Raw genomic sequence first — 26,963 nt, 5'->3', positions numbered from 1 at the left:
CCACCCCATCCCTCCCTTTGGGCAGCAGATGCTGCATCCCTGGTCATCCCAGCCATGCTGCTGCCACAGGGACATCTGTTCTTCTGCTTCAAGGGTCCCCTAAACCTGCTGGCAAGGGCCTTGTCTCTAGTGACTTCTCTATGAAACTGAAACCTCTCCTTTCCTAGGTCACTTCTTCAGTACCTCAAGAACAATTTCAAATCCCAGTCTTTGCCCCCATATTTTAACAGCCATTTTACACTAGTATTACTCAGAAGGATATGACCTGAATTAAAAAGAAGTGAGGAAAAAAAAAAACTCAAACTAAGAAAATTGTGAGGGTGACAAACAGTTTGGCTGAGCCCATTTCCCTCGAGCTGTGGCAGTGGAGAGAGGAGCAGAGGCTGCCTGAGTGCTCTCCATGGGCCCTCATGATATGGACACCTACACCCACCTGGCCTGCAGTCCCACAGAGGCTCTCCTGCCAGGGCAGTGCTGCTGGGGTTCAGCACATCTGGATGCTGAGGCTGCTGGAAAACAATTCCCCCAAAACTCTGCTCCAGCCTTGGCACGTTGGGAAGAGCCCCATGGGCTGCCCCAACTGGAGCTGGAAGTTTGTGCCAGCATTGCCCACAGGGGCCACATAAAGCCCTGGATTCTGCTGGATTCAGCCTGAGGTTTCCTGAAAAGTCTGTGCTTTCCATCACTGCCCTGTGTGAGTTCCAGGCAAGCAGCAAACCACCAGCTCATGGCTTTACTGCTGCTGCCAGCTCCCCAGCATTCTGCAGTGTAGGTTACCATGGCAGCATCTAAACTGCATAGAATGGTATATTTAGACCTTGCACACAGATTTCTTTTGGTACTAAGGACTTTACCTTTCTGAACTGTAAAACTGATATCCAAACAAGAAAACTCAGGTATGTGCATCCATTGTAGGTGCAAAAGCTGCTGGGGAGAGCAAAACAACACAATTTTTACAGAACGTTCTCAAGTGTTTTCAAAATCCCATTCACCCAGTGTGCATACTCAGCCTGCAAACAGAGCCTTAAGGCAAGCAGAAAACACCCTCCAGGTCTGCTGGAATCCTTTGGGCTGCACTGCTCAGGGCAGATGAGCTCATCCTGACCATGCCCACACAGACCCGAGGGTGGCTGCAGCCACGACTCTTGCTGGGCACAGAGGTTGGGGCATCTCCCCCAGAGGTCTGGCTCAGCTTCAGAGCCTTTGGCAGGTGCTGTGCTACATGATTCTTGGTGTGCCCCACCCTGTCCTGCTCCAAGACACCAATTCACCATAGCTTCTGCATGTGGTGCACCAGAAACTTAACTTGTTCTTGGCTCCCTCAGAGCAGCCTTGCCCAGGGACAGAGATTCAGGTTTATTCCCTAAGCCTGCTGCTCCCTGCAGCAGCCCTGGCCCATCCCAGAGCTCTGGCCAAGCACCACAGCTGCAGAGGGTGCAGCATCACACCGAGGTGATCAGGCCCTGCTGCAGGTGCACAGGATCCCAGCACCAGGGAAGGAAGCACTGGGGGAACAAGCAGGAGTAGCAGTACCACAGCTACCCAATCCAATTCCCAGTGTGACCCTGAACAGAGCCCCAGTGCACAGAACTCAAGAAGTCTATGAAAAGGGGGATAAGGATAACCTAATGTAGACCTCTTTCCACCACCAGTGAATAAGGAAACCTTCACAATTTTTTCCATGCATGGATTTATTATGAAATCAGATATTTATGGGCAATCATAACAGTTTCTACAATAATAAAGTTTAATACTTTAAATTACTTGGGAAGAGTCCCCATACAAGATCCTTAAGTACTTAAATTTAGTATCTATTATTCCTTAAGACAAGTTTTTTTACACTACACAATAAAAACATGAAAGTATTTCTGTTTTCTCCTATGCTGCACAGTACAGCTTCATGTGCAGTTTTCATCCTCACAAGTACATGCTATGTGTGCATCAACAGTGTCCTTCATATCCTCTGACTTCTGGTCAAACTTCATCTGCTTGTCTGTCAGGCTGGTGGCTGAATCTGATGGGGAACAAGAAATGAAAATTAAACAGTTTACTTCACAAGTAGTTCTGCAAGCTACAGCATTTACCATGCACTAGTTATTAATTACAGCAGGCTTGGCTGTTCCTCACTGATTTACATATTCATATTTGAATATGAAGTCACAAGTCACACAGAGATGTTCCAGGAAATCCACTTCATTAATAAGTCAATTCTACCTTGAAAGCTACTACTTCCATGAAGAATTTTGTTAATGATACATTTAGGAAAGGGTATTACAATCTTTAAGAAAAAAAACTTGGAAAACAGATACAACTCTATGCTCTGTATAATCTATATCTATTTTATCTAATGTCTTATAATCTACAATACATGTATAGAAAATAAATCCTCCTATATCACTGGACCTGTGTGCACACCTGCCCTTCTAGTACAATCCTGTCCACACCTGCCCTTCTAGTACCTAAATCAGCACAGTGGAGTAGGATCACACCCAAAGGCAGTGATATATAAAAAATGCAAGGCAAGGATCCCTGTTTTGGGGTGCTGTGCTTGTTCCTCTATGGCTCAGTCTGCACAGGCTGCAGTACACAGCTTTTCAGCTGAATCACAGCGCTGACTGTGCTGCTGTCCTGCCTTTACTTTGCTAGCCCTAAACACCACGAAGGAGAATTCAGTTTAGCCTTTAAATCCCAGTACAATGAAAACAATTAAATGTCCAATAGAGAACCATCTCCCTCGCTGAAGGAATATTTGCCTAGCAGTGGAACAGGGAAAGGGCTTCAGTCAATAGGGCAGTAAGTCCATGCCTACCGATGGCCACGCTGCATCCGTGTTTTTCAAGTGGAATAACTAAGTGACAACCTATCGCTACTTTAGCTCAGCTCCTCCCCGGTGGGATGCGCGTTGCCTTACCCGCAGGGACACAGTGGAAGCCCACGGTGACCGGGGCCGTCCTGCTGGGGGAGCAGCCCTTGTTGCAGCGCAGCACGGGCTCCGTGGAGTAGCAGCGGGACTCGACCCCGGCCAGCTGCACCGCCCTCTCCAGCTTCACAAAGGCGTGCCGCAGCTTGCAGGCTGCAACGGGCAGGGGGACAGCTTGGTGACAACGTGACACAGCTCCACACCCCCCCAGAAGGACACATCTGCCAACACTGCCCGTCTGCAAACTTCCCTCTGTGACAACTGTGCTTTGATCACGAATGAAGAAGTTTTACTGGCTGATAGGTCTTTCAAATCAGCTTGTTGGATATGGAGCCCTGGAAAGCTAATTTCAAATGCAACTGACCTGCTTCTAGGTCAGGATATAGAAACATTGTACTTTCCAATAAACATTTTTCAAGGTAAACTGGCTGACTAAATAGCTGTCAAACCACATTTTAAAATGTTGAATGTTCAGCAGTGGGACTAAAGGGGAGACTTCTGACCAAATAAAAATAATCACTAAAGAATTGCATTATTACCAATGTCATCCAGACACAGAACTGGTCTGAGAGAGAGCAACAGTCATTGCTGCCAACAAGTAATATTGATCTCATTTTGGATTCCCAGGACAAGCAGTTACAAGTGAGAAGCTAAACAGACCACAATTTATTCCTAGATATAAATTTTATGTCTTCAAATTCCAGCAGCTTCCACCATATGTTAAATGGAAACAGAATGTGGTCACCACCAGCCATGGGAATATTATTGTGGATGTGCATGTGGGCTCCATATCCATCTAAAGCAAGTTTGTTGTCCAGAATTTGTGACAAAAACATGCAAGAGTAACAGCTAATGCTGAGTTAGACATGCAGAAGCCATCTCCAGGGACTGAGGATGTCCTTCCCACAGGACAAGTCTCTGCAGATGCAACCTCCCTGCTCTCCTCAAGCACTGTGGTGTGATGCTGCATCATAACCTCAGCTGAGAGCTGCACACCATGAGATCCTAATCTACTGAAAGACTTAAAATGCAGCTTTTTTATTTCAACCATGTAATTAAGTCCCTGGACTGCTCATCTACTTTGTACATACAAAACATGAATGCTTTGTTTGATAGGTTGCACTGGTTCAAAAACCAGGTGGTCAGCCCTGGTAATAACTACTAATCCCTATCAGATTTTTGATGGACTAATTGCTGAAAATTGATGTCCAGAAAATGGGGTTGTGCTTAAATAAAAGCATTGTGTGTGAAGCTTATCCTCTTTCTGATCCTCATCTAAAATACTTCAAAACTGAAATAAAGATTTTGATTCATCTTATTTTTTGAACTACAACTAAGTTGTATATTTTGGCTTGTTTAACCTGTGATTTCTTATTTCTTTCTCAACTTGCAAGTAATTTTAAAACTTAACATATAACTTAATAATGAATCTTCTAATATGCTTTTTATTTCCAAAATATATATGGATTTTTAATTTTCTGAACAGATTCCACATTTCCTGAACAATAGCAGTAATATTATATTAAATTTATTAGAGCTTGCATACCTCCTCTACAAGGCCTTTCTTCCAAAATCCAAGAATGCCCAAAGCTCACTGCATCTTTAGCTATGTATCCGTTGGGCATCCGATATTCCTGTTCGCATTCTGCATCGTATTTTCCACACAGTCCACACATTTTCCCTGCCATCCATAAAGCAACTTGGATCTTGGAGGAAAAATAAGCAAGTATTTCAAGTTTACAAAAAAAGTAATACCTGTGGAGCACATTTTTGCTATGCAGGTCCCTTCCAGTGTAAGTTAATGCACAAATATTTAAAATCTCTTTGATAAGAATTCAAAAGGGTCTGACAGTCAGATGCCAAACTCCTGTGAGGCTGCAGAATCTATAACTGATACAGTCTTTATAACCTACTGTGCCAGTCTAGGATGTTAAGTTATTCATGCTCTAGACTATTATTAATATGCTGAAGCTTTTTTCTGGTGGTTGTTTTGATAGTACAAGAGACAGACATGAAACAGTTTACCAACCCCTTACGTTCCAGCTTCAGGTTAATTCCAGTGCAGACTCTAAACCACTCATTTATCTAACAAGAATGGCTGCATTTTTGCTGTTTTGAAGAATTGTACAGCTGTAAGAACAGTGTCAGGAGCTGAAAACTCATTTTTCTTGCAAAGGCACTGCTGACTCAGCACGTGTACGCTCACAGACCCACTTCCCAACACACATCTGTACTGCAAGAATAGAACACTTTTGTTGATCAAAGATTCTCATTTCTCACACCCAGAAATAAAGAGCAGGACTGTGCAATCCTGTAGCATCATCTTCCCTTGGGGTTTTTTGTGCCCTGCACACACTTGCCTTTGCCACTGTACACCCTTGCCCTCATACACACAGATTTAAGGGAGTCCTATGGAAATTCTCAACACTCAATCTTATGAAGAGGAAGAATGATACCCTGAATGTGTATCCATCAAAGTACAGTTTATCAATGCCATAGGCTGGGGCAAGGAGTACAAGCCCTTGATTTTCACTATGGATCCACAGAGAAGCACCTAGAAGGAAAAAAAACAAAACAAAACAAAACAAAACCAGACCAAACTTAGCTTCTTTAGGAGAGAAAAAAACAACTGTCAAGCTTCTAAAATGTTCTTTTCTTCAAAATTCCTCAATTACCCTATTCAAGAAACACAAATATAGAAGAAAGCAATGTAGAAATGGGCATATATAGAAAATGGGTGCTTGCAAAAGGATGGAAGAGAATGTTAATGGTCACAGACTTATTAATTTTTTTTAGGTTATTAACATAACCACATTTATGTCTATAAATTATTACTGAGCTGTCTATAGTATCTCTGTAGTTGTGCAGATCAACAAGGGTCTGAGTGCACTGCATTGGAATATGGAAATATGAGGAACACCATGACTGCCACTGGAGCCATTTCTAGCACAATTATCACTTCCCAAGTACATAACAAACAGGACAGAGCTCAGCACTGGTACATGCTAACCCAATTTCAGCAAGATTTAGCCCAATTCATATATTGCAGCTCTTCAGTCAGAATACCCACACTGTATACAGCCCCTGACTACACAGCACAGGATAAAACAAGGTCTTCCTGTACTTTTCACAGAAACAAACTATTCCTGAGAAGAGAGAATCAAGCTCTCTATACCTATCCCTGGTAGAATGCAAGCCAAATTTATACCTACAAATCAAATCAGGAAAAACATCAATATACAAGTCACGTGTAGTGGATTTTAGAAAAGCTCTACTTTTTTAATCAAGCAAAATTTGATAGCATAGCCAAAACCCTTCTCAAATTTGGAACTACAACAGGACTTGCGATGATGTACAAAAAGGTGGGATCTTCATGCTAATTATGTCTTGCTTATTTAGGCTACTTCAAGATCTTCACACTCTAATCAATCTTTTTAAGTGTCCCTCTGCAAGTGAGTAAAGTACATATTAAATATTACCTTAAAACCAAAGAAACGTGGATTGCATACAAACTGATCAAATCTCCTTTACAGATTCCTTCTCTTTCCTCCTTTCTCCCAAAACACAAGTGAAAATTGAGCAGCATGTGCTGCATCACTCACCAGCAGATGTCAAGGACACGTTTGCTGGGCTCTCAGCCCCGTCCACCAGCAGCTTCACGCGTCCGTCGGCAGGGCGCATATCGACCTCGCTGCAAGGACAAGAGAGCTCACACCCTGCCTGTGCCACCTTCACACACTCATAGTGGCAGGGCCAACTTCCTGCTCACTAGATACCACTGCTCAGAGCACAAGCTCATTTCAAATGCTTAAATTACATCAGGAGTACTCTTGTCACCTAAGATGCAGGATAAGAGAACCAGCATCATGTTCAATATGCATGGAAAATAAATAAGAGGAGTGCTGAAGCCCCACGGGCTGCTGGCCATTGCAGGAAAGCTCAGATTGCAGCTCCTCTCATGCTAAATGTGGGCAATGAGGTCCCTCGTGCTCCCAGGATCTGGCAGAAGTTACTTACTGATTGCCAAGCTTGATGTTGATTACTTTCAGGCTCACAGCTTCTTCTGCATTCTTCATCATCACCAGGAACTTCAGGTCAGAGCTGCAATCCTGAGCCAAGATGTGGTAGCAGTCTGCTGGCATTGTATAGTTAAACCGAACTTCATTAAAAGTTGAGACCTTGTTGTAGGAAACTGAGCATTGAGCTGGTTTAAAACAACGAAAACAAACAAACAAAAAAAAACAAAAACAGTGAGGTTTTTTTGTTTTCCATGAGAGAAAGCCACTAAATTGTGTGGTTTGTTTCTAGTGCCATATTATTTTAGCTTTATATTTGTTTCATTATGTGATATTTTCATATGGTTCACAGGAACTTTTGGCTAGTAAGCACCCATAAATTCTTTAAAAGGCATATAAAATGTGTTCTTCTATATAACAAAAAAAAGTCAGAAATTTAAAATTTTATCAATTCAAATAATTGGTATCTTGATCCCTGAAATGCTGATGATTTCTGTTCTACATGCACAATATTTTCTCTCAGTTGAACCATCCTCACATTATTACAGAACATTTCCTAATAACTCAGATAAACAATGCCAGAAAAATTTACAATTTTTTTACAATTTACTCAAATAAATTGTGAGACTGAAGTTGTCATGCTTCTGAACCCAATTAGATCTGACCTTTCAAATTCTCGAGCACTGCAGAAGGGGCTTTAGCAAAGACATTCCAGCTGGGAGGCTGCAGCTCTGACGTTGATGTCCTTGGCCCTACAGGGAGGGACAGGGGAAGCCTCATGGCTTTTTCATAGAGGGTAACCTGAAAAGGAATTCAAAAGCACATCAAAATGTGTCTGTGCCAGCAAACAGCTAGCACAAAATTTTTTCCTATTTCTTCTACTTTCATTGCAAAGTCTTTATGTGAACATAACTCATCTGACTCATTGTGCATGAGGTTTTTGCTTTTGTTCAGTTTTCTTTCATGGTGTGAGAGAAGTCATTCAGGTATTGTTTGGGAGAGAATGAATTACTCCCTTTCAAAGGTGATGAGGTGAACACTTATGGAGGTACTACAGATGGAAACTCATGTCACCATGAGTACCCACATCTCTCTCCATGAAAAGAATCACTATATAGACATGCCTTTATGAAATATTGCAATGACAGAAATATATAAAAGTAATTTTCATCATTTGCACCCAAACTGACTTAATTTTTCTTTCTCAGAACTAACCCACTGTAATTAAACAGTCACACTTTTCTACTAGGAATAAGATAGAAGAGTGATAAAAATATTTCATAATTACATCAGGAAGCTTGATAACAACATCACAAGTCCTTGGAGAAGTTAGAGCCACGATCAGCCTGGCTTGTCGAGAAGGATTCTTCTCTGCTTTTTCAGAGAACCCCAGCATAAATGCAGCCCCAGGGACAAACTTGTAAAACCTTCAAAAGTTCAAATCAGAAAGATTTAGTGAGATGGAGAAAAAAAAGGCCGCACACATCCCAGCTAGATTGTATCACACCAGTGTGTAAGCAGCATAATAGTCTGCAGGATCCCTGGTAATGTCCTCACACCCACTCTCTGCTCTGCTGTTCAAGTGTTCAGTGAAAGGAAGGATCTGTTCCTCAGTTTTCAGCAGTTATGGCAAATATCAAGAGTTACTGTACATTAAAATAAGATGTAATCCCTCTCAGCTTTTATGTCCAAAGGCAGTACTTGCACAGATCAGAGAATAAAGTATCAGCCAGTACTTAAGCCACTAGAACCTTGTGTGCAGATGCTGATTTTTCCCAGTTGACCAGCATTGTTAACAAGTGTCACTGAAGATTCAATTCTCACCATTCTGCTACGGATCTGATACTGGAAGGAACTTTAGGCCACTCCAGTTTCACTTGTACAGCAGGGTGGGCAGCAAACTGCCCAGTTACCAGCTCAGATGAAACCTTGTAGTCCTGGCAATTCCGTCCCCATTTCAGGTAGGCCTGTGATGGAGGGACAATGGTTCATTTTTTAGTGCCTGGAGCATTCCTGTGATGCATACAGAGCTGTACAAACCAGTTTTGAGCCTTACCTTTGCCTTGTGAGCATTGTGGACTGAAGCATCAGCACAGAGCTTCCACTTGCTTGAATCTGTGAGGTTGGACACAAATACCTGCACCCGAGGCTTGATGGAGTCAATATCAGCATATACCACGAGCTGGAGGCCTCCTATCTTCTTATCATCACGGATGCCATGCAGGAAAGCTGCTAACACTGGGGTTTGAACATCTCCCAAAAACTTGGGCTAAGAGGAAGGGGGAGAAGGCATGCAAAACATATAATTATAGATGAGTTACCATGGAACATTTTAGATGCAAGATCTAGATGGATAAATGAAAAAATAACTGAACCACAAATATATACCAGCATATGTATCACACATATATACATGCCTATAAAACCTCATGCATATGTCTTTAATGTGCACGTGCCTCTGCATGCCAGATGGCTTTAGTGTTTTTATGAGCCAAAATTTGTGCCATTTCCTGAGCTACAGCTGATACCATGGAAATAGTCATATAATTAAAACACAGTAATGACTGCATGATTTGGGCTTCATTGTTAGTATCCAGCCTGTGAATGAAAGCAAGTGGTTCAGTTTGAACATCAGTTGTCAGTGGTATGCATCACTCATTCCCACAGCAGAAACATCCCCCACTCATCTCCTCTTGTTTATCTGTCTGGGTCCTGTGCTGGCTTTCTGCTCATACTTGGGCTGTGAGTTCTGTGGAGCAGTCAGGTTTTGTGTTTGCACAGCAACTCAGCACAGAATATAATCCAGGACATATTCTCCAACATCAAGAACCCCTTCCCTTGGAGAACAGCCTTAAGTGCATCATGACCTTCAGTATCTTCACTCCATCATTCTCAAGCCTGCACCCATCTGCTGGTGGTGAGGAGCCCAGGTGCTCCATGCCCCCTCTGGAACATGCCTTCTGCTACCACCAATGTCCTCACATGGCACTGCAGCACCTCAATCTCCCTCCAGGTTGCAGAGGTCACAAAATGAGTCTCTGCAGGCATCTGTTGGGCGGGATTTCCATGAGGGAAGGGTTGTGATGCAAGTTAAGAAGGATCCTCACAGCTGAGGAAAGTGCATGTGGGAGCTATGGTGCACGTCTTGACTGATACCTGAGACTCAAGAGGTTGGCATTTCTCCCTTCCCATGATTATTGTAGTTATTACTGTATACAATTACTGTCAGTGCACAGCCACTCTGACATTATTCCAAGCTCTCAAAACCCCCTAAAAATGATGCAACTAACCCATGACGCTCGAGATGTGGCATGACTGGATCTGGCAGAGGAATGTGAGCTGTCAGTTTGGTCTTCTGGGAGTTTTCCTTTTGGGAACTGCAAAAAAACCCCAAAAAACCCAAAAAAATCAAACCACAACAGGCTCAAGAGGGTAACTTTAAAGCATGCATGAAGAAATTGCACGAGGCAGTCCTGAACAATACTCTCTCTCATGGCACTTGGCTTTGTCCTGCTTGCTATGTAGGATCTAACTCTGAAAAATTTTGTTTCCCCCAACATATTTGACTCTTCACAGTCCATAAGGACCATGAAGAGATGAGAATTCCCTGTATGAAAAAACAATAGACCAAAGCAAGTCAGATTTAATCAGCTTCTCACTTCAATATGAAAGACCAGAAATTCTGCACAGGCCTGATGAGCTGAATGGACCAACTGAATGGAAAGGAGCATCTGAGTGGACACACATTGCTCAAATGTTACTTTTTGAGGAGCACTAGTGCCAAGTACACTGCTCTGGCTGGCTCATGTCCTAGTAAGAATCTGCTCAACCAAAATACTATAAAATAAGGTATCCTCCTACATTTGTCCACATCACTACCCTCATGTATGTGCAGTGATTCCAACCCAAGAAAACAGGTGATCAAAGTCAATCAAATGAATCAAGCTTCTGATGGTTCCTTCAAGGTGTGCAGCTCCAATCTGTTTTAGTGCTTTGGAAGAGGCCTTGTAGCTCCTTTGCAGAGCCACAAGTGGCTTCATGTGCGCAGCACAAAAGGGAACACGGCTCTCTGTCTTTACCGATCTCAGAAGAACCACCACAGTTCTAATGTTATCAGTACTGTAATTTTCATCAACAAAGATAACAAGTTGCCATTAAAATATCCATTTGACTCTTGACAGATTCCATAGTTCTTTTAGTGAGGAAAGAAAAACTCACCTCTTCTTGTTTGTATGCTGATTTAAAGCGGTACTGATAAATCTCATGAGCTTCCTTTGAAAATGACAAAAACAAGAAAATTAGAAGTTTCAGAGGAAAAGAAATGCTGCAATTATATGAAAATCTAAGAAATTAAATAAGAAATTTACTGATTATCATTCATACATAGTGCTGTATGCTTAGTCACAAGAACATAATGCAAGATGAAGTAATTTATATAGAGCATTAATGTTTCTACCGCAAAATTAAGACAGAAATATGCAATGTTTATGGACAGCAAATTGTCAAAAACCCCATTTCCTGACAGTAACAAAATTTTTGACAAACTTGTGAAAACTTTTGAGATGAAGTAGACATATGTGCCAATGATTGCAGGTGTGTTTGTAGAATAATTTTTTCAATTTTATGTTGCTGAAATCTACTGAGCAGCTCCTAATGTCCTGACTTGTCATGCAAGGCCAGCCACCATCAGGAGCATGATTAGTAGCATCAGTTGATTTACTGACAAAATTACCCATATTTTGGAATATGCACTGCTGCTGCTGCTGCTGCTATCCAGATGTCCTGAATGATGTTCATGGCTGTGGTGGCTCAGTGACTCACTGCTGCTGCTGCTGCCATTCACATGCCTCGAGTGATGCCCATGGCTGTGATGACTTGATGACTTCCTGCTGCTGCTGCTACTACTACTGCTGCTGCTGCTTTTGCTGCTGCTGCTGCTGCTACTGCTGCTGCTGCTTCTACTGCTGCTGCTGCTCTTGCTACTTCTGTCACTGATGCTGCTGCTACTGCTCTTGCTGCTACTACTGCTGCTACTGCTCTTGCTACTGCTGCTGCTGCTACTACTGCTGCTCTTGCTGCTCCTGCTGCTGCTGCTACTACTCTTGCTACTTCTGTCACTGCTGCTGCTACTGCTGCTGCTACTCTTGCTGCTGCTACTGCTACTCTTGCTGCTTTTACCACTGCTGCTACTGCTACTCTTGCTGCTTTTGCCACTGCTGCTACTGCTGCTCTTGCTGCTTTTGCCACTGCTGCTGCTGCTGCTCTTGCTGCTTTTGCCACTGCTACTGCTCTTGCTACTTCTCTCACTGCTGCTGCTGCTACTCTTGCTGTTACTTCTGCCACTGCTGCTCTTGCTGCTTGCATCTTTGTTTCTTGCTTGCTCTTCTTGATTATTCTCATCTTCATCACCAGCCTCTTTACGACGAGGAGAAACAGCAGATGATGAGGAAGAGGAGACAGCTGAGGAGGCAGAAGATGAGCTGGAGGGATGTTTTGTGTCAGGGTCTGCCCCAAGCTCTGTAAGCACAGTGTTTTCTTTCTTTGAAGGTCGCTTCTTCTGGTGTCGTGTTTTATTTGCAATCTGCAAACACAGTCCAAGAGGTGCAAAAGAGAGAATACATCTGGTCCTGTTTTCACAAAGTAAAACTTCTGTGGGTGTCAGACTAAGCTGGGTTCTCACACCAGCTTTTCAAGGAAAAACCACCTCCCTGCCTCACTCACAGCAGAAGATGCAGAATTCCCTCAGATCCACTCCTTCTAGCTGAAACCCAGTCCAGCTCAGCCCACCTTGCTGGATGCACCCCACAGGAGCAATACCTCAGCCTGGGGCACTGGCACCTTCCAAAACAGCCCCAGCCTTTCTTTGCCATGCCAGCTTCCCACACTGTACTTCTAATTCTTGCCCTTATTTAGGGGAAAATGTTCCCCACTGCCGTACTCAGTAACTTGCCTTGAACACATTGTCAATGCCTAGAATCTTCTTCAGTTTAGCTTGGATGTCCCCATACAGAGATGATTCACCCTCTTCCTCCGACTCGGCGTTTACTTCATTAATTATTTTGGAAGCTGCTCTGGATCCTGCCTGAATCTCCAGCTGAATTTTGTCAATATCAGCATCTGTTTCAACTACACACCAATTGCACACGTTAGAGAGTTATACTGCTTCAAATAGCACTGACAAGCCCAAGATGCTCGGTATTTTACCTGGGATCAAGACTATTTTAGCTTCGTGCTCTCCGATGAGTCTGTGCAAATAGGTGTTTTTCAGGAAGCTGGCATCTCGTGACCTTCTGGCAAAGCAGAGCTGACAGCCAAGGTGATGCAGCTTGACACAAACATCTCGTTTATGAGCTTTCCTTCCCGTGACGGGGCCAAGATCCTCTAGAGAGCCATAGGCACGTTTCCTTGAGGCGCTGTCAGCTTCCGGCTGCGTTAGAGATGAGGATGTGAGTGCCACTGGGAGTGTGTCACAGGCAAGGGTGAAACTACAGACATCCAGTGCAGAGAGAGTGAATAGTACTGGATACGCCAAAAAAATAGGTTACCTTTGTGAAATCTTCACTGGAAGCTCTGTCTGATGGTTTGAAAGGTTCTTCCACAATATTTGATGAAGCATCTCCTGGGAGAATTGCAGTTCTCTTTTCAACACCTAGCTCTCCTAAATTTCTTGATACAGCAAAAGCCTTATGTCTGTTGAGATATATGCAAAAACCAGTGAATTATTCCAACCCCTTGTCTTTGGATTAATACATCCTTGTAAGTATCATGTGACAGCACAGAAGTAAGATTTTTGACCACAGAGATTATATATGAATTTAGAAATATAAACATTATTTAAAACAAAAAGAGTTCATGACAAATATAATTTTCTTATATTGCAGGAAGTTTTCAAAGTCTGGATAAATTTCAACAGAATTTCCAAAACATCAAAAATATTCCTTCAAGCACATAAATCAAAATCCTTAAAAGACAATAAAATAATAAAAAATATTAACACAAAACAATAAACAATTTAATATAAAAATTACACTGCTAAATAATTCAGATCTCTTCTGATTTTTTGCTTCTGTATTTGTCTTCTTTGTGCTTTATCTCAAAGGTTCTGCTACACACTGAAGAGTCACTCTGCCTCTCTAAAGACTTCTGTGGGAGGTCAGTTAATAGTGAACTTTGTCAGGCTTCAGCAACACAAAATATTCTGAAGTAATGCTACTGTACCTTCCAACCACTAGCTCAGTTTCCTCATGGCATGGATTTGTTTCAACCTTAATATTTTTCAGCTTCATGTCTATCTTGGCATCAAACTTAATTGGCACTTTTGTCAGGACCTTGCCTTGAATTTCCACAGCTTGTTGGAAGTATTCTGTGTTGACACCCATTGTTGCAAATTTCTGTATGTATAAGCTGAAACAGAGTGCAGCAGTCAGGTGTAAGGAAGGTGCTCTTTTCACCCACGTGGTTCTTCCCTTAAAAACCTCCTTGACATGGAAAGCCTCAGAAACCTGCCATACCTGGGGTTTATGTCAGAACGAATCTGCACCGTGGATTCGAGCAACTGTGAAGGTCTAAAATCTCCAGTTAAAGGGGGAGATATCTTTCCATCAACTGCAAATGCAAGAACAATATGTGGACATTGTAAAAATGAAAGAAAGGAGTCAAACATAAGCAGTTTCTAGTAGGAGGTAGTGTTTTTGTTAGTACAGGAAATATGGCTGGAAAACAAGACAGACTTTGGGGTACATGAGACCTTTCATGATTCTGAAGAATACTGAAAATACAGAGGAAGCTTGTTATGTAGGCAAAGGCTCAGATGCAACATATTGAAAATGGAAATAAAAAATATACTAAGGAAATGAAGAGCTGACCCAAATTGAAAATTTGATAATTAGTGTAACATTAAAATTTCAGAAACATGGGGAGTCAGAAGACAGAGCAAATACAGAGAACAAGGCTAAACAACCTCTGATCTCCAATCTTTCCTCACATCAAGTGTGAGCATCTTGTACTGTGGAACCAAAACTGGACATTCTACTCCAGATACAGCTTCAAATGTGCTAAATAGAGAAGGAAATCGTTGTCACACTGGCTCTGCTCTTGCTTCTCCAGCCCATGACACAGCTGGCCTTTATCACCACATGAGCACACTGCCAGGTTGTACCAGGTTGTCCTGCCCTTCCTGCATAACTGCTCTCTGTCTGGGTGATGCCCAGCCTATACACTTGGGTTACTCCACTCTAGGTGAAGGACTTTGCATTGCCTTGGTCAAATTTCACCCCACTTCTTTCAGGCCATCCTCTCCAGCCTGTTAAGCTGACTGTCAGTGGCAGCCTGACCCCCTCAGAGCAGCAGCTGCTCCCACCAGCTCAGTGTTAATATTGACACAGAAATCCTGAGGGTGCCTTCTTTCACCAAGTTTGAGTTTTAAAAGAAGACAATTAACAAGTGCCAATGGCAGAGGAAGGTTTCTTGTAACAAGTCACCAATTATATTTTCAGCTGTTGACTACCCTTGGAGACCAGCAGTCCAGACAACCTTCGTTCATTTTGCAGCCCATCCATCCAATCCATACCTCCCAAACTTGGCTACAAGGTTGTTATTGAAAAAAATAATAAAAACACACAGAAGACACAGAGAAGGGGCAGATCTGCAAAGTTACTAAAGAAAACTAACAAGCCAAAAACCAGCAAAGAGTGGGTATGTGGGAGAGCACAAGCACATGTTCATCACCCTTCATTCCTTACATCGTGTCAGCAGATATTAGAGTCAGTCTTGCCTAATTTAAGTCTGCTGCACAGCTCACAGTGTGATCACTGAATTAACTTCTTGATGAGGATTAGCACTTGCATATTTGTTCTTTTAAAAGAGAGCTCCAATCTCTTTTCACAAGCCCTCTTCTCTTCCTCCTTCTTAACGCTACTAACAGTGCACTTTTGATTGTTTTCTATTTTCTTCTCTTTTAAAATCAACATTGAATCCTCCTTAGCTTGTGTGTGCACCTCTCAGGAACCACCCCCTTCTACCCATGTCTGCATCAGCTCCCCAGGCAGCTCTTGTGGTTTTTTGGCTTTGAATGTTGTGGCCTCTCTCTCTCTCTGATTTCCCAGGTTCTCATCTCACCTCTTCTGTCTTCAATCCATTCAAAGACAATGCACAAACCAGTGCATCCAGCTTCTCTTCAAACATCTTCACTGCCCCACTCTCCAATCCCAAAACTAGCTCTTTTTCTAACCTCCTGGCTCTCCACTCCTTTCTCCAGCCTCGCCCAGGCCCCGTCCCTCCCATGCCCCGCTCAGAGCTCACCGCTGGCAGCAGCCCTGGCCAGGGCCGTGCTGTAGGAGCTGTACTCCAGGGGCAGCCCGGTGGCGGTGGGGACGATGTAGCGCAGCTCTCCCAGCCACAGCGGCTGCGTCCATTGCGCCGCGGTGCCCGCGCGCAGCTGGGCTGCCACCCTCCTCAGCAGCGTGCTCCTGGCTGCAGGCTCCAGCACTGCCTGCGGGAAAACAGGGAGCCAGCACGTGGGCATGGGGAGCTGGAACGCTGGCCAGCATCGCAAAGAGAGCGGGGGACCCTGGTACCTTCACCGCCTGCTGTAGCACTTCCTTGTTGATGTTGATGTAGGCCAGCTCTTGGCCAAAGAGTTTAAAGTAGGCTGATATCAAGGGGGTTTCTGTTGGCAGCTCCTTCCATCCCAGCAGCTGGGGAACAGATAAAGAGACAAGCAAAATTTCTTAATGGAACACTTCATAAATGATAATTAATCCTAAATCACCCATACCTAAACCTGTCACTGACCAAGCTGCCCTTTTCCTTTGTAAGATTTCCAATTGTAAATAGCATGATGGCACTAATTCACACTTTCTTCCACCATTGAGAGGCCCACAAAAGTTTGGTATCCCAATACAATAACATTTATACACAGAGTCTGAGCCATTAGTACCACTAAACCCAGTTTGAAAGCCCTGCAAAAAATAATTTTTCTCTTGAAGACAAAGGCGTATTCTTGTAAACTAGGTGAGGTAGATGAAGGGAGGGAGTAGGAATGCTGCCAGGCATGTGACATAGTGTGCTGCAATGCCTGCTACTCCCTTCCCTCCTGTGCTTCTCCTGCAGCCATCTCTGAGGTGGAGAGGAGGCAGAGCCAGAGCAAAAACTGGCAGAAGCTATTGCAGCCATGGCAAACGTCCCCTGCAGTCCCCACTGCACATCTCTCATTCACAGACATACTTGAGCTGACTCCTTTAACCTCCTGACACAAGGCTTAGCTAGAGTGAGAAGCATCACCAATGCCCCTTCACATAACCTACATGTTGTATTACTGAAAATACCTACAGCTTTTCCAATCTCCTTTATCTTTTTGTATGTGGAATATTCAGCAAATGGGATATTTCGTTTCATGATGACATCTGTGAGGCCTTCCACACGGACACCAGCCTACCAAAACAGCACGAGAAGGAGCAGTCTGAAACATGCTTAGAGAGGTAACTTTGTGAGCAGTTTTAATTTTAATTTTATTTATTATTGACTGAGGTATATATTTACCTCCACTAAATCAGCCACCGACCCTGCAGAATATGCCATCAGTTTGGAAATTATTGCTGACGGGAACATCGTTCCTGGGCTGTTCATAACAAGGACATCTCCAGCAGCACCAACTTTATAGTTATCTATGGCAGAAGAAAACAAGATACATCTTTTTTCTAACCATTCTGTTTATCATTCAAGATAATAGTTCTGCAGCTTTTTCCACTGCCAACTTTAAGATATATCATTACATAAACTCTAACTGTTTAGGCAGAAATTATTAAATGGCCACTCTAAACACACGAGTCTCACATTTAATTTCTCACTGAAACAAAGAATGCCATTTTTCTCCAAAGGACTTAATATTTTAGGAATGGATTTCTGAAGTGAAAATTTCCTGATCACTGAAACATTTACTCACCAAAGTAACCACCAACACGTATGACCTTGCTGTAGCGATAGCTCAGCCTGTCCAATTTGGGGGCCAGCAGCTTAAGGGCAATATTGCAAGCTGAAGATCTAAACAAAATGAGAAAGATAATAGTGTCCAGAAACAAGCTGCATCCTGTCAGTAAATAAACTGACCTCGGTTGTCAGCACATGCAGAAGATCATAATTTGCTGAAGAGCACCTGCTTTGTTCTGGTCTCTACTCACATGTTGTACGTGTATGGCAACCTGCTCTTGGACAAAGCCTTCATGTGGGAATACACAAAACTGGCCACTTGCAAATTGCTCTCCTTCATGGCCACGTTGGCAATGGTTGTTATCAAGGGAAGGGCAGGCCTTGTCTCAAAGATAACAGCACAAGCCATCATCCGCACTTCGGGGGAAAGCGACTCATCAGCGAGAATCTGGATGAGATATCCCTGCACCTGCACAGACAAAACAGGGTCTGGAATTACCAATAACTGAAACCATTTTGCAAACTGGATCCACACCTAACCCACAGAAAATACGGGAGAGGGGATCATTAGCCCTGCAGAAAAGTTTCCTGATCTTTTTTACTGCAGGGTTCCACATAACTTTACTAATATAACTGAAGGGGCCATGGTGGAACAGCCCCATGAAACCACTGAAACGGAAATAAATGTCCATCTATCAAGCCATGACAATCCAAAAGGCATCAGCATTGCTTTGTGTGTTACTGATATTCAAATATCAGTGAACATCTTTGGAAGAAAAAAATGTAGATAATAAGATTCATTGTTTGAAGTAACTCCACTGACTCAGTGAGCATACTTCACTATTTTAGACCAGTTTTAAAAGGGTTCAGCAGTTCACCAAAGACAGTCTGAGTGAATGGTTTCTCATATAGGTCCCATACCTAAACCACGTGAACGTTTTCCCTACACTTTCTGTGACAGCAACCTCAGTGTGGGGTCAGTGGTGACTCGCCCAACCTCAAGGGAAGGATCTAAAAGAGGCAGAGCAATGCTGACATTTGGCCCAGGAGTTTAAGAGAAAGTGTCTCTCCTCCTTATTACAGAGGCAATTTAAATTATATGTCTGACTATTTGGTGGCTAAGTGTCCACTACCTATAACTAGCAGAGGACTTAGCTGGTTACAACAGATGATAAAAGCAACACTGCTGGAAGATTCCTACTGACTAATTATCATTACATCTTAGCAGAAAACATCAGCTAAATGTAACTGTGTAGCATTGTTCTTAAAAATAATCTTTTTTTGAAAAAACTGAATCCACACACGATACCATTAAAACCATTACACTTATGGTACATATTCTAATTCACTAAGTTAAGAAAATCTACCAGATCCTACATACTGTTTTGCAGTCCTTCCAAGCAATTTTTCTCAAGGCCATTATGGCATCAATCTGAATGTGGATGGGGATATCAGAAGCACTGGATGAAAAGATGGGGAGGAACTTGAGGATGCGCTTGATGCTGGCTGGTTCTCCCATGTTGCCAATGCACTTCAGAGCCAATTTCATTTTGTCCTCACGGCCCCTGCTGATTGCTTCGTCTGCCAGGTCATGGATGGGCTGCAAACAAAGCACAGCTCAGTCTTCTCACTCTAATCTAAAGACTGTCCACAGTGTCCCCCTTACCCACTGAAAAGCCTACCACAATAACTAGTTTGATAAAAATCACTCAATGGTGGTTTCTCTCAGGATTTTATCCTTGCAATGTGAAAACCGTATTTTCAATGATGAAGCAAATGATTACATTGACAAAATTATTTGATGCCTTTGTTCTGAAGAAAACCTACAAAATGTGTATTTATATTTCCAGTCACCCTTTTTATACTGGATATTAAAAGAATAAAGCTAATGTAATGAACATTACTAAGCCATTAAAAAAAAAGCTTGGCAAAAAGCTACCTGGAGAGCTTCTTTAGGACAAGCTGAGGTCTGAGAACAGTATCTATTCACCACAGAACTGTATCCCAAGCTGGCAAGTTGTTGAAGCCAGGGATTTTTCTGGATTCGAGAACTTGTCACTAAGTCCTATGAAAAAGAAAAAAAAAATAATTTGTCATTTAATACAGTGCTTCACAAAGCTTTCAGAGCAGGAAAATCATCAGATCTTATTTGAAGGGATCAATTTCAGAATGATTACTATTCTTATCTAAACAAATAAAAGTAGGTTGTAGACATTATATTTGGAAGCTTTAGTTAGAAGCTTAATTCCCCACTAGTTTATACACATATAAGCTTACATAGCTACATTTTGATTTTCATCAACTGAACACTGAAAACATTAAGATTATGGATAAACATCAATGTATAAACGGAATACCTCTAGGAAAATGTGCAACTCAATTATATTTATGATGCATTTTCACATCATTTCTGCTTTTTCTGTTTAAGAATATTGGCTAGAGATGGCAAAAATCCTGCTCAGAATTAGTGATTCATTATCGTGTCAACATATTTGATGTTTGCACTAATACTTTTCCTGCAGCATTTTCTACTTCATGGACTAGTTTGTAATTGAAAGAGCTGCTCAAGTGACATAACACCCTAATCATCATTTGTTTCAGAAGAGATTAAAGGGACAAAGTTTTGTCTGTAGAGGGCATGCCATGTGATCCCAGAAAACTAAAATGGGAATTATTCCCAGAAGCTCTTATAAGAAAAGGGCTTTACATCAATATAGAGAAATGAAGACATGGAACTATCCTATAATAAATGCTATGCCAAAAAAAAAAAAAATCACAGGTCAATGTTTCCACAAAATTAGTGTACACAAGAGGAGAATCCAGCCTCTAAAGTACTTAATCACAGGTTGCTGATTAGCATTCCGTTCATTGTGAGACAGGAAAGATTCACATGGCTTTACTCACTGCTGCTATTGGAACAGTGTGCTCATCAGCTTTTGTGAAATGGAGAGCAAAGGGAACACTCAGAAGAGCCTGAAGGTAGCTGAGGTCATCACTGCGGATTCTGCTCTTAATGAATTTGAGAGATTCTGGGGTGCCCGCCGCAGAGACTGCACTCAGCAGCCATCGCCTGCAAACAGATTTTAAAAATCCTTCATCTTAGCTCCCAGTTGTCACAAAACCAGAAGAGTTTCTTACAGGTTGGTACAATGCAATACCTGTAGCGGGGTTTGTCTGAACATTGTCTCCAGATGGATTCAAGGGTGTCAGCGCTTGTCAGCTTGCAGAGCTGGACGAGCTCCAGGAAACGGTATGGGAGATCATCATGGAAATCTTGCTGGTTATTCAGGACTATGTGTTGCAGTGTTTCAATTATCTGTAACAAAACACAAGACAGAGGGCATGCATAATTACAGTCTTTGGAATTTATGATCAGGTTTGTTTGGTTTTTTTTTTAATTAGGAAAGAAATTTGGAAAAAAATACCCGTTGCTCAGGGTTTTTGGTCTTGATGAGCTGCACTGACATCTGTGGCAGTACTGCTGGGAACTGGTATTGGAGGCTTCCATAGCTCTGCATGGAGATCTCTGGGGAGCTCCCCCATTCACTCTTCACCTCCAGCAAGGTGAGTTGTTGTCTGTCAAGAGACAGGAGTCACAGGAGAAAGGCATTATCTCCCTTCACCCATGTGCCAATTTTGTTTGTTTGTTCAGTGATACTGTGATGGTAACTGTCTTACTCTTTAAAAAATTTTCTTATCAAAAGAGAACTTTTTGCTAATGAATAAACACTTCTATCTAGAACAAAATGGTATTGGAATTATCTACAATGAAATTGTTTCCGAGGAGAAGCAAAATCACTGTCTGCTGAATGAGAGCTACTAACCTGGTGTAATGAATGATCCTATTTCTACATACACTATCTTCCTCCTGACACTACAAATTAGCTCCTTTTCAGAACAAACAGACCAGTAAACTAGCATTCTTATGGTACAAGTGAACAAAACAGCTTTTCTCCTTTTCTTCCATGCAATTGTAATGCCAGTTTGACCAGGGTACAAATAGAAAATGGTTTGCTGAACTTTTTGGACTGTGGAAACTCTGGTGTGATTACACATCTCCATTTAACTGCTGTGGAGTTCAATTCTCATTTAACTTCAGTTGGGGGTGAAGGGAACTGATAGAACCTCTAATTATTCTCACTTTGTGAAGCAAGCCCACATCCCACCTACTTTGCTTCCGTGACAGCGACCCCAGTGGGTTCACTGAAGGGTGAGATCTGATACACCTGCTGAGACACAGCCTCTGTGATCAGGGCACCACTGTCTGACTGCTTCAGCTTGTAGGAGAATGCTGCAGTCCCCTTGATGATCCTTTCTTTCTGTAGGGCGACAGGGAGACCCAAAGCGTGAATAAATGGGAACACAGTGGCCATGTTTGTAGTTAGGAAGATCTTTCCACATCTCACGTACCATCATGTCAACAGGGCAGGGATAGACGTAAGCCATTCCAAGACTCTTCACCACTTTTTCCTGGCAATTATTTTGGTCTACAGTTTTGGTCACAGAGACTCGGCTGTTCTTCTTGTCTTCCTGGATGACATACCTTGTATGGCAAACACCTCCAATCCCAGCCTGGCAGATGAATACAGAAAATGAGACTTCCCAATTATGTCAGGATTTCACTGTGTGAGAAGTTTTACTTAATGAAGATTCTCAGTGAAGCTGTTACTATTACATACAATCATTCCTACTGAACCAAATAATAGGCATGTGAGCTATACTTGGTCAGGGGATAGAGCTTAAACTTAAAAAGTAATCAATTAAGATCAACAATTAGCAAATAATATTGATCAAATAGCTGTATTACAGAAGCCCTATAACAAATAAATTCATGGATAATAATTCTTTTTCTCCAAAGAACTGCATGTTAAGACTTAGACATATGTCTTAGAAAGAATTCAGCCCAGGTAATTTGTTGAACACACATGCACACATTTACTTCTATATGAATGAAAATCACCTTTTTCTTCCTACAAACACACAAAAGTAGATGCAAATAGACAGAAATTCAGAGGAAGACCAGCTAAAGAGAAAAAAACACATTCTTTCTGCAAAACAGTTTTAGAATGGAAAGAAACACACCTCTTGCAATTCATACACATTCTGTGACTTCTTAATGGTTATCTGGATCATGTTCAGTATTCCTCTCACTATGTTAATGCAAGTATCAGGGCAGTTTTCTGGGCCATAAATGTTTCCAACCCGTCCACTGCTGTATTCAAACTTGAAGGGCCGGGTAAGGCATGAGGAAACCATCTGGGTGATTTTGGCAGATCGAGTGAATGGGTCCCTGGGCCAGATGCCATTGTATTCCTCGAGTTGTGGGGAGCGGATCTGGGAGGAAATCAAGATACTTAGGTGAATAAAATCCCTTTGGTACTAAATACACAAACACATTGGAAGAAATTAATATAACCACTTGTGAGATACTCTTTTCTTCCAAATGTAGCCTTAGAAAATCATAGAGCAGTTTATTCTTTTGCCTTGTGTTTACACTATTGTAAAATCAGTGCACATCCTGCCTGCTCAACAGTACTATTTTATCTTACAGAAGCAGTTAACATATCAAATAAAGTCAACCTTTTTGTCAGCCTTAAAATAATATTTTGCTTTAGATTTAGCATTTAAAAAGCTTATACCATTCTAAATGTAAAAAAGATTTGCAGTTTTAGAATGTTTCATTTTAACTTATTCCTATACAACTTTTTTTGGACTAAACAAATTACTATATTTGCTTCACATTTGTTACTTATTTAAATCAACCAAAATATTTTAACAATGAACAATATATTTATAAACACTGAGATACAATGTCAATAAGAAGCAATTTCAATAACTTTGGCAAAGTTACTGCCAGCTTAGGTGCCTCAGAGCACAGGCTGGTGCACATATACAAGAATTTCAGGCCCAAGTCCATAGTGTGAAATGCAATCCCTAGCCCTCAATTTTGAAAGATCTACGGTTCAATACAACCGGTGACAGCTGTCACTGAATTCAGTATTCCAAAAAAACCTCCGATTTGTAACTGAATTAAAGGGGTAAAAGTACATTCCTGAAGCATATTTATTTTGAATTGAGCCAGGTCCTATCACTGCTGACTTCAGCAGAGGCATGATTTCACATGTACAGATCTTTTACTGCATTATTCAAACACTAAACATTACATACTCCTTTTTGATGATTTTCACTTTTTAATCTTATCTTTATCATGAATCACTTTTTATCATTAGCTTTTATCACTTTTTAAGCCTATTTTTATTAGTTGCCTTCATGACAATGATTTTACATACCCAAGTCCTGGCTTCCCACAAGGAGTTCAAAATGCATGCTAAGACTAGAATCAAATTTTAGAGCAGGTTTAAATGTCTTTAGTTTTCCATTTTCTAGCAAACCCCCAGCAGCTGTATTTACAATAAGTCTTGAGGAACAGCTGCTACAAAACTTCCACAAGCAGCACAGGTAAGTGACTCATCCCTCTGAAACAGCAGCTTGCAGCTCATTCTCTGATACCTACAGTGACAAGCCTCCAGTTGTGTTTCCTGCAGCTTTCCTACACCCCACATCAGCCAGATGCAATTAAAACTGTGATTTTAGCTCACTGTTGCACATTTAGGAGGTGCAGTACCTTGAGGAGGTAGCTGTTCTCTGACAGCCCGCTGATCTCTAGTTTGCAGCTCAGGCGCACGCCGGCTTTGGCCAAATTCTTTTCTTGAAGCCCATTCAACACCCAGCCTTCGTAACTGTACAAGTAGGTCTTTCTGCTACTGAATCCAGGGTCTGAGGGAAATAATAGCCATTTTCACAATACTTCTAAGCATGTTCTAATAAATAGAAATAACAGCAAATTCACTGAAAGCAGGTTATAGAAGGAAATTTACTTACCGATGTCAAACTTCTGACTACCTACAAAAAGAGATGAAAAACCAGGTAAGTAATGCTCAATCTAGATCCAATCACTGCCACTGAACTTAAGGAAAATTTGGAAAAGAAAGGTGAAGAAGGGATATGTAGCCTTACCTACAAGGGTGAGCACTAGTGCAAGTACGATCCCCCTCATAGTGAAGGCGAATGGGGCTGTGGCAGACATGGTGAGACTTTTATGGAAGGAAGCTCAGGAACACGTGGCTGTATTCTGCTGAATTCTCAAGTTTTTTATCAGTTAATGTAAACACTTCCCTTTTTGCAATCATACTTTCTCTTCAGATGGAATAACAGAAATCAAGTCATACCTTGGCATCTCACAGATTATCTCATAAACCCTTGGCTGAATTGTTTAAAAGTTTCAACTTATCCTAATAAGTTTTTACTAGATCACTTACAATAATTTTACAATAAACACATTACTTAATTTCCTAGGTTGTGTCACAGCTGGCTGCTGATATTTGGTCCTGCCATAGACTAGGTTGATTTTGCCCAGGTTATGCTGACCTGGCACCTGACCCAAACTGTTATCTAATTGATAGCGGCCCAATTAGCAGAGTCAGTATCACACACTGACACTGTTCCTCCCCTTCCCTCACCACTGGCTCCAGCTGCCCCTGCAGTCAGCAGACCAGGACAGATATCCCCTTGCTATCCTACTCCTATGTGCACCAAAGCCCATTTAACAATCTAATGAAAACCTGCATATATGGCATATATATGTATTTATTCAAATACAGCAGAGGATCAGTGTGTCCTTTCAGCTCTGGTCACAATGACCAGGAATATTTTTTAAATGAACAAAGATTTCATAAGCCATTAGTAAATATTTTATCTTTCAAGGTAAATGACAGCCAAATCTGAACAATTAAAAGCCACAGAGACTCCTCCCAGCAAAGCAGGGGGAATGGGAGTGCAGGTCAGCTAGAATTTTTGCATTTCCTAAGGAGTCAGTCCCAAAATGCAGCTGAATCACCTGAACAGGTGCAGGCTTGCAAGCAGCTTCACCATGGATTCACAGTGAGAGCCCAGGCACACATTCACACAGGTGTTCTCTTCTAGAAACCTCAGGAGGAGGCAAGTGGAGATGCACAAAACATGCTTGGCCTGCTTGAGTATGGTGAGGGGCTGGGGGACTGACCAGACCCATTCCTCCCACAAGTGACACAGTCTCCCAAAGCCAGCTGGGTGGCATCTGGATCAGCAATAAAAATGCACAGGGGCTTCTGAGCTGGAGGATGTTCCTGAAGGAGCAACTTAAAGCCCACAATTTATTGTGTTGCCTTAAGTCACACAAAAGCCCTGAATCCCATTCAAATTCAACATCTATGACAAACTGGTTAATCAGACACTTTATTTCTACTCCCACAACTCCTATAGTCATATGATTAACCACAGGAGTGTGCTTTGTGGCAAATGCTATTTTAACACCCACAAATGAACATTTATTTTCTATTTCACAGTTTCTACAGCCTTCCATTAACAAGTGCTGGTCTTGGGTTTCCAGTCCCATAGGCCTTGACTTTTTCAGATTCCATGTGGACTGTAAATCCATCTCAGGCTGTGTGAACTATTTTGGGAACTACCACCCAGCTCACTGCAGAAGACATTTGAGGGATGAAGGGTGGACACTTGCAAGAAATGTCTCATTTCTCATGATTATCAATCTATCTATCTATTTGTGTTCAAGGGAACAAGCATGTTTTGTGCCTCAGGGGACAAGCTCTCTAATACAGTTGTAATTAATTTTTTATTAGTAAATATTTATTTAAAACAAACTTACCTGTTATGCATACCAAATAGTTGCACATCTTGTACAACTCAAAATGTGAATAAAGAAACAAACACTGACAAGTGTGAAAACTACAACAAAATATGAAAATTACAACAAAATATACACCATGGGAGCTTAGGTTTTCATTACTGTGCAGCTTTGTAGGGCATAATGAAAATTAGATATCAGATGTATTTTCTGAAAGCAATAAATAAATCATTGGATAATCTGAACACTTCTTGTGGGGTCAGCTTTTTGACACAACTATGTCAACATTTCATATCTTCTCATCAACTTCTCTTGCAAATCAGAAAAAATCTAAAACCAAGATATCTCATAAGGCTTCACAGAGAAAAGCTTAGTGATAACTACAAATTAAAAAAAACCCCAAACCTGCATAGTAACT

General features: G+C 41.8%; 1 protein-coding gene across 1 annotated transcript; it reads right to left on the bottom strand.

Moving 5' to 3' along the window:
• Positions 1–1,679: 1,679 nt before the first annotated feature.
• LOC129123813 (vitellogenin-2-like) lies at positions 1,680–26,235 on the bottom strand. Its single transcript, XM_054638430.2, has 35 exons — positions 24,880–26,235; positions 24,745–24,765; positions 24,488–24,639; positions 22,945–23,196; positions 22,273–22,434; positions 22,033–22,181; positions 21,288–21,438; positions 21,021–21,178; positions 20,767–20,932; positions 19,802–19,927; positions 19,244–19,462; positions 18,114–18,331; positions 17,879–17,976; positions 17,476–17,600; positions 17,266–17,367; positions 16,512–16,631; positions 16,237–16,426; positions 14,448–14,541; positions 14,155–14,340; positions 13,482–13,626; positions 13,141–13,363; positions 12,887–13,062; positions 11,669–12,517; positions 11,155–11,208; positions 10,227–10,313; positions 8,993–9,205; positions 8,761–8,903; positions 8,225–8,363; positions 7,602–7,737; positions 6,938–7,124; positions 6,523–6,611; positions 5,377–5,474; positions 4,467–4,626; positions 2,912–3,073; positions 1,680–2,014 (listed from the first exon to the last, which is right to left on the bottom strand). The coding sequence occupies exons 1-35, from the start codon at positions 24,947–24,949 to the stop codon at positions 1,899–1,901; spliced, it is 5,736 nt and encodes a 1,911-aa protein (XP_054494405.2). The 5' UTR covers positions 24,950–26,235; the 3' UTR covers positions 1,680–1,898.
• Between the last annotated feature and the right edge of the window lie 728 nt (positions 26,236–26,963).

Source organism: Agelaius phoeniceus, chromosome 8, assembly GCF_051311805.1.
Source record: "Agelaius phoeniceus isolate bAgePho1 chromosome 8, bAgePho1.hap1, whole genome shotgun sequence".
Lineage (NCBI taxonomy): Eukaryota > Metazoa > Chordata > Aves > Passeriformes > Icteridae > Agelaius > Agelaius phoeniceus.
The sequence above is the reverse complement of the archived record's forward strand: the minus strand, read 5'-3'. Positions and strand labels throughout refer to the sequence as shown.

What these genes read in the sequence shown, in the direction of transcription:
- LOC129123813 (XM_054638430.2), bottom strand. Translation starts at nt 24,949, where the DNA reads ATGTCTGCCACAGCCCCATTCGCCTTCACTATGAGGGGGATCGTACTT. An exon ending in AGAACAGCTACCTCCTCAAG is followed by an intron (nt 23,197 to 24,487) that starts GTACTGCACCTC and finishes ATTTCCTCCCAG; the next exon opens with ATCCGCTCCCCACAACTCGA. An exon ending in TTGCCATACACGTACAACAT is followed by an intron (nt 17,977 to 18,113) that starts GTGAGTAGAGAC and finishes CATTTTGTTTAG; the next exon opens with ATCTTCAGCTTGCAATATTG.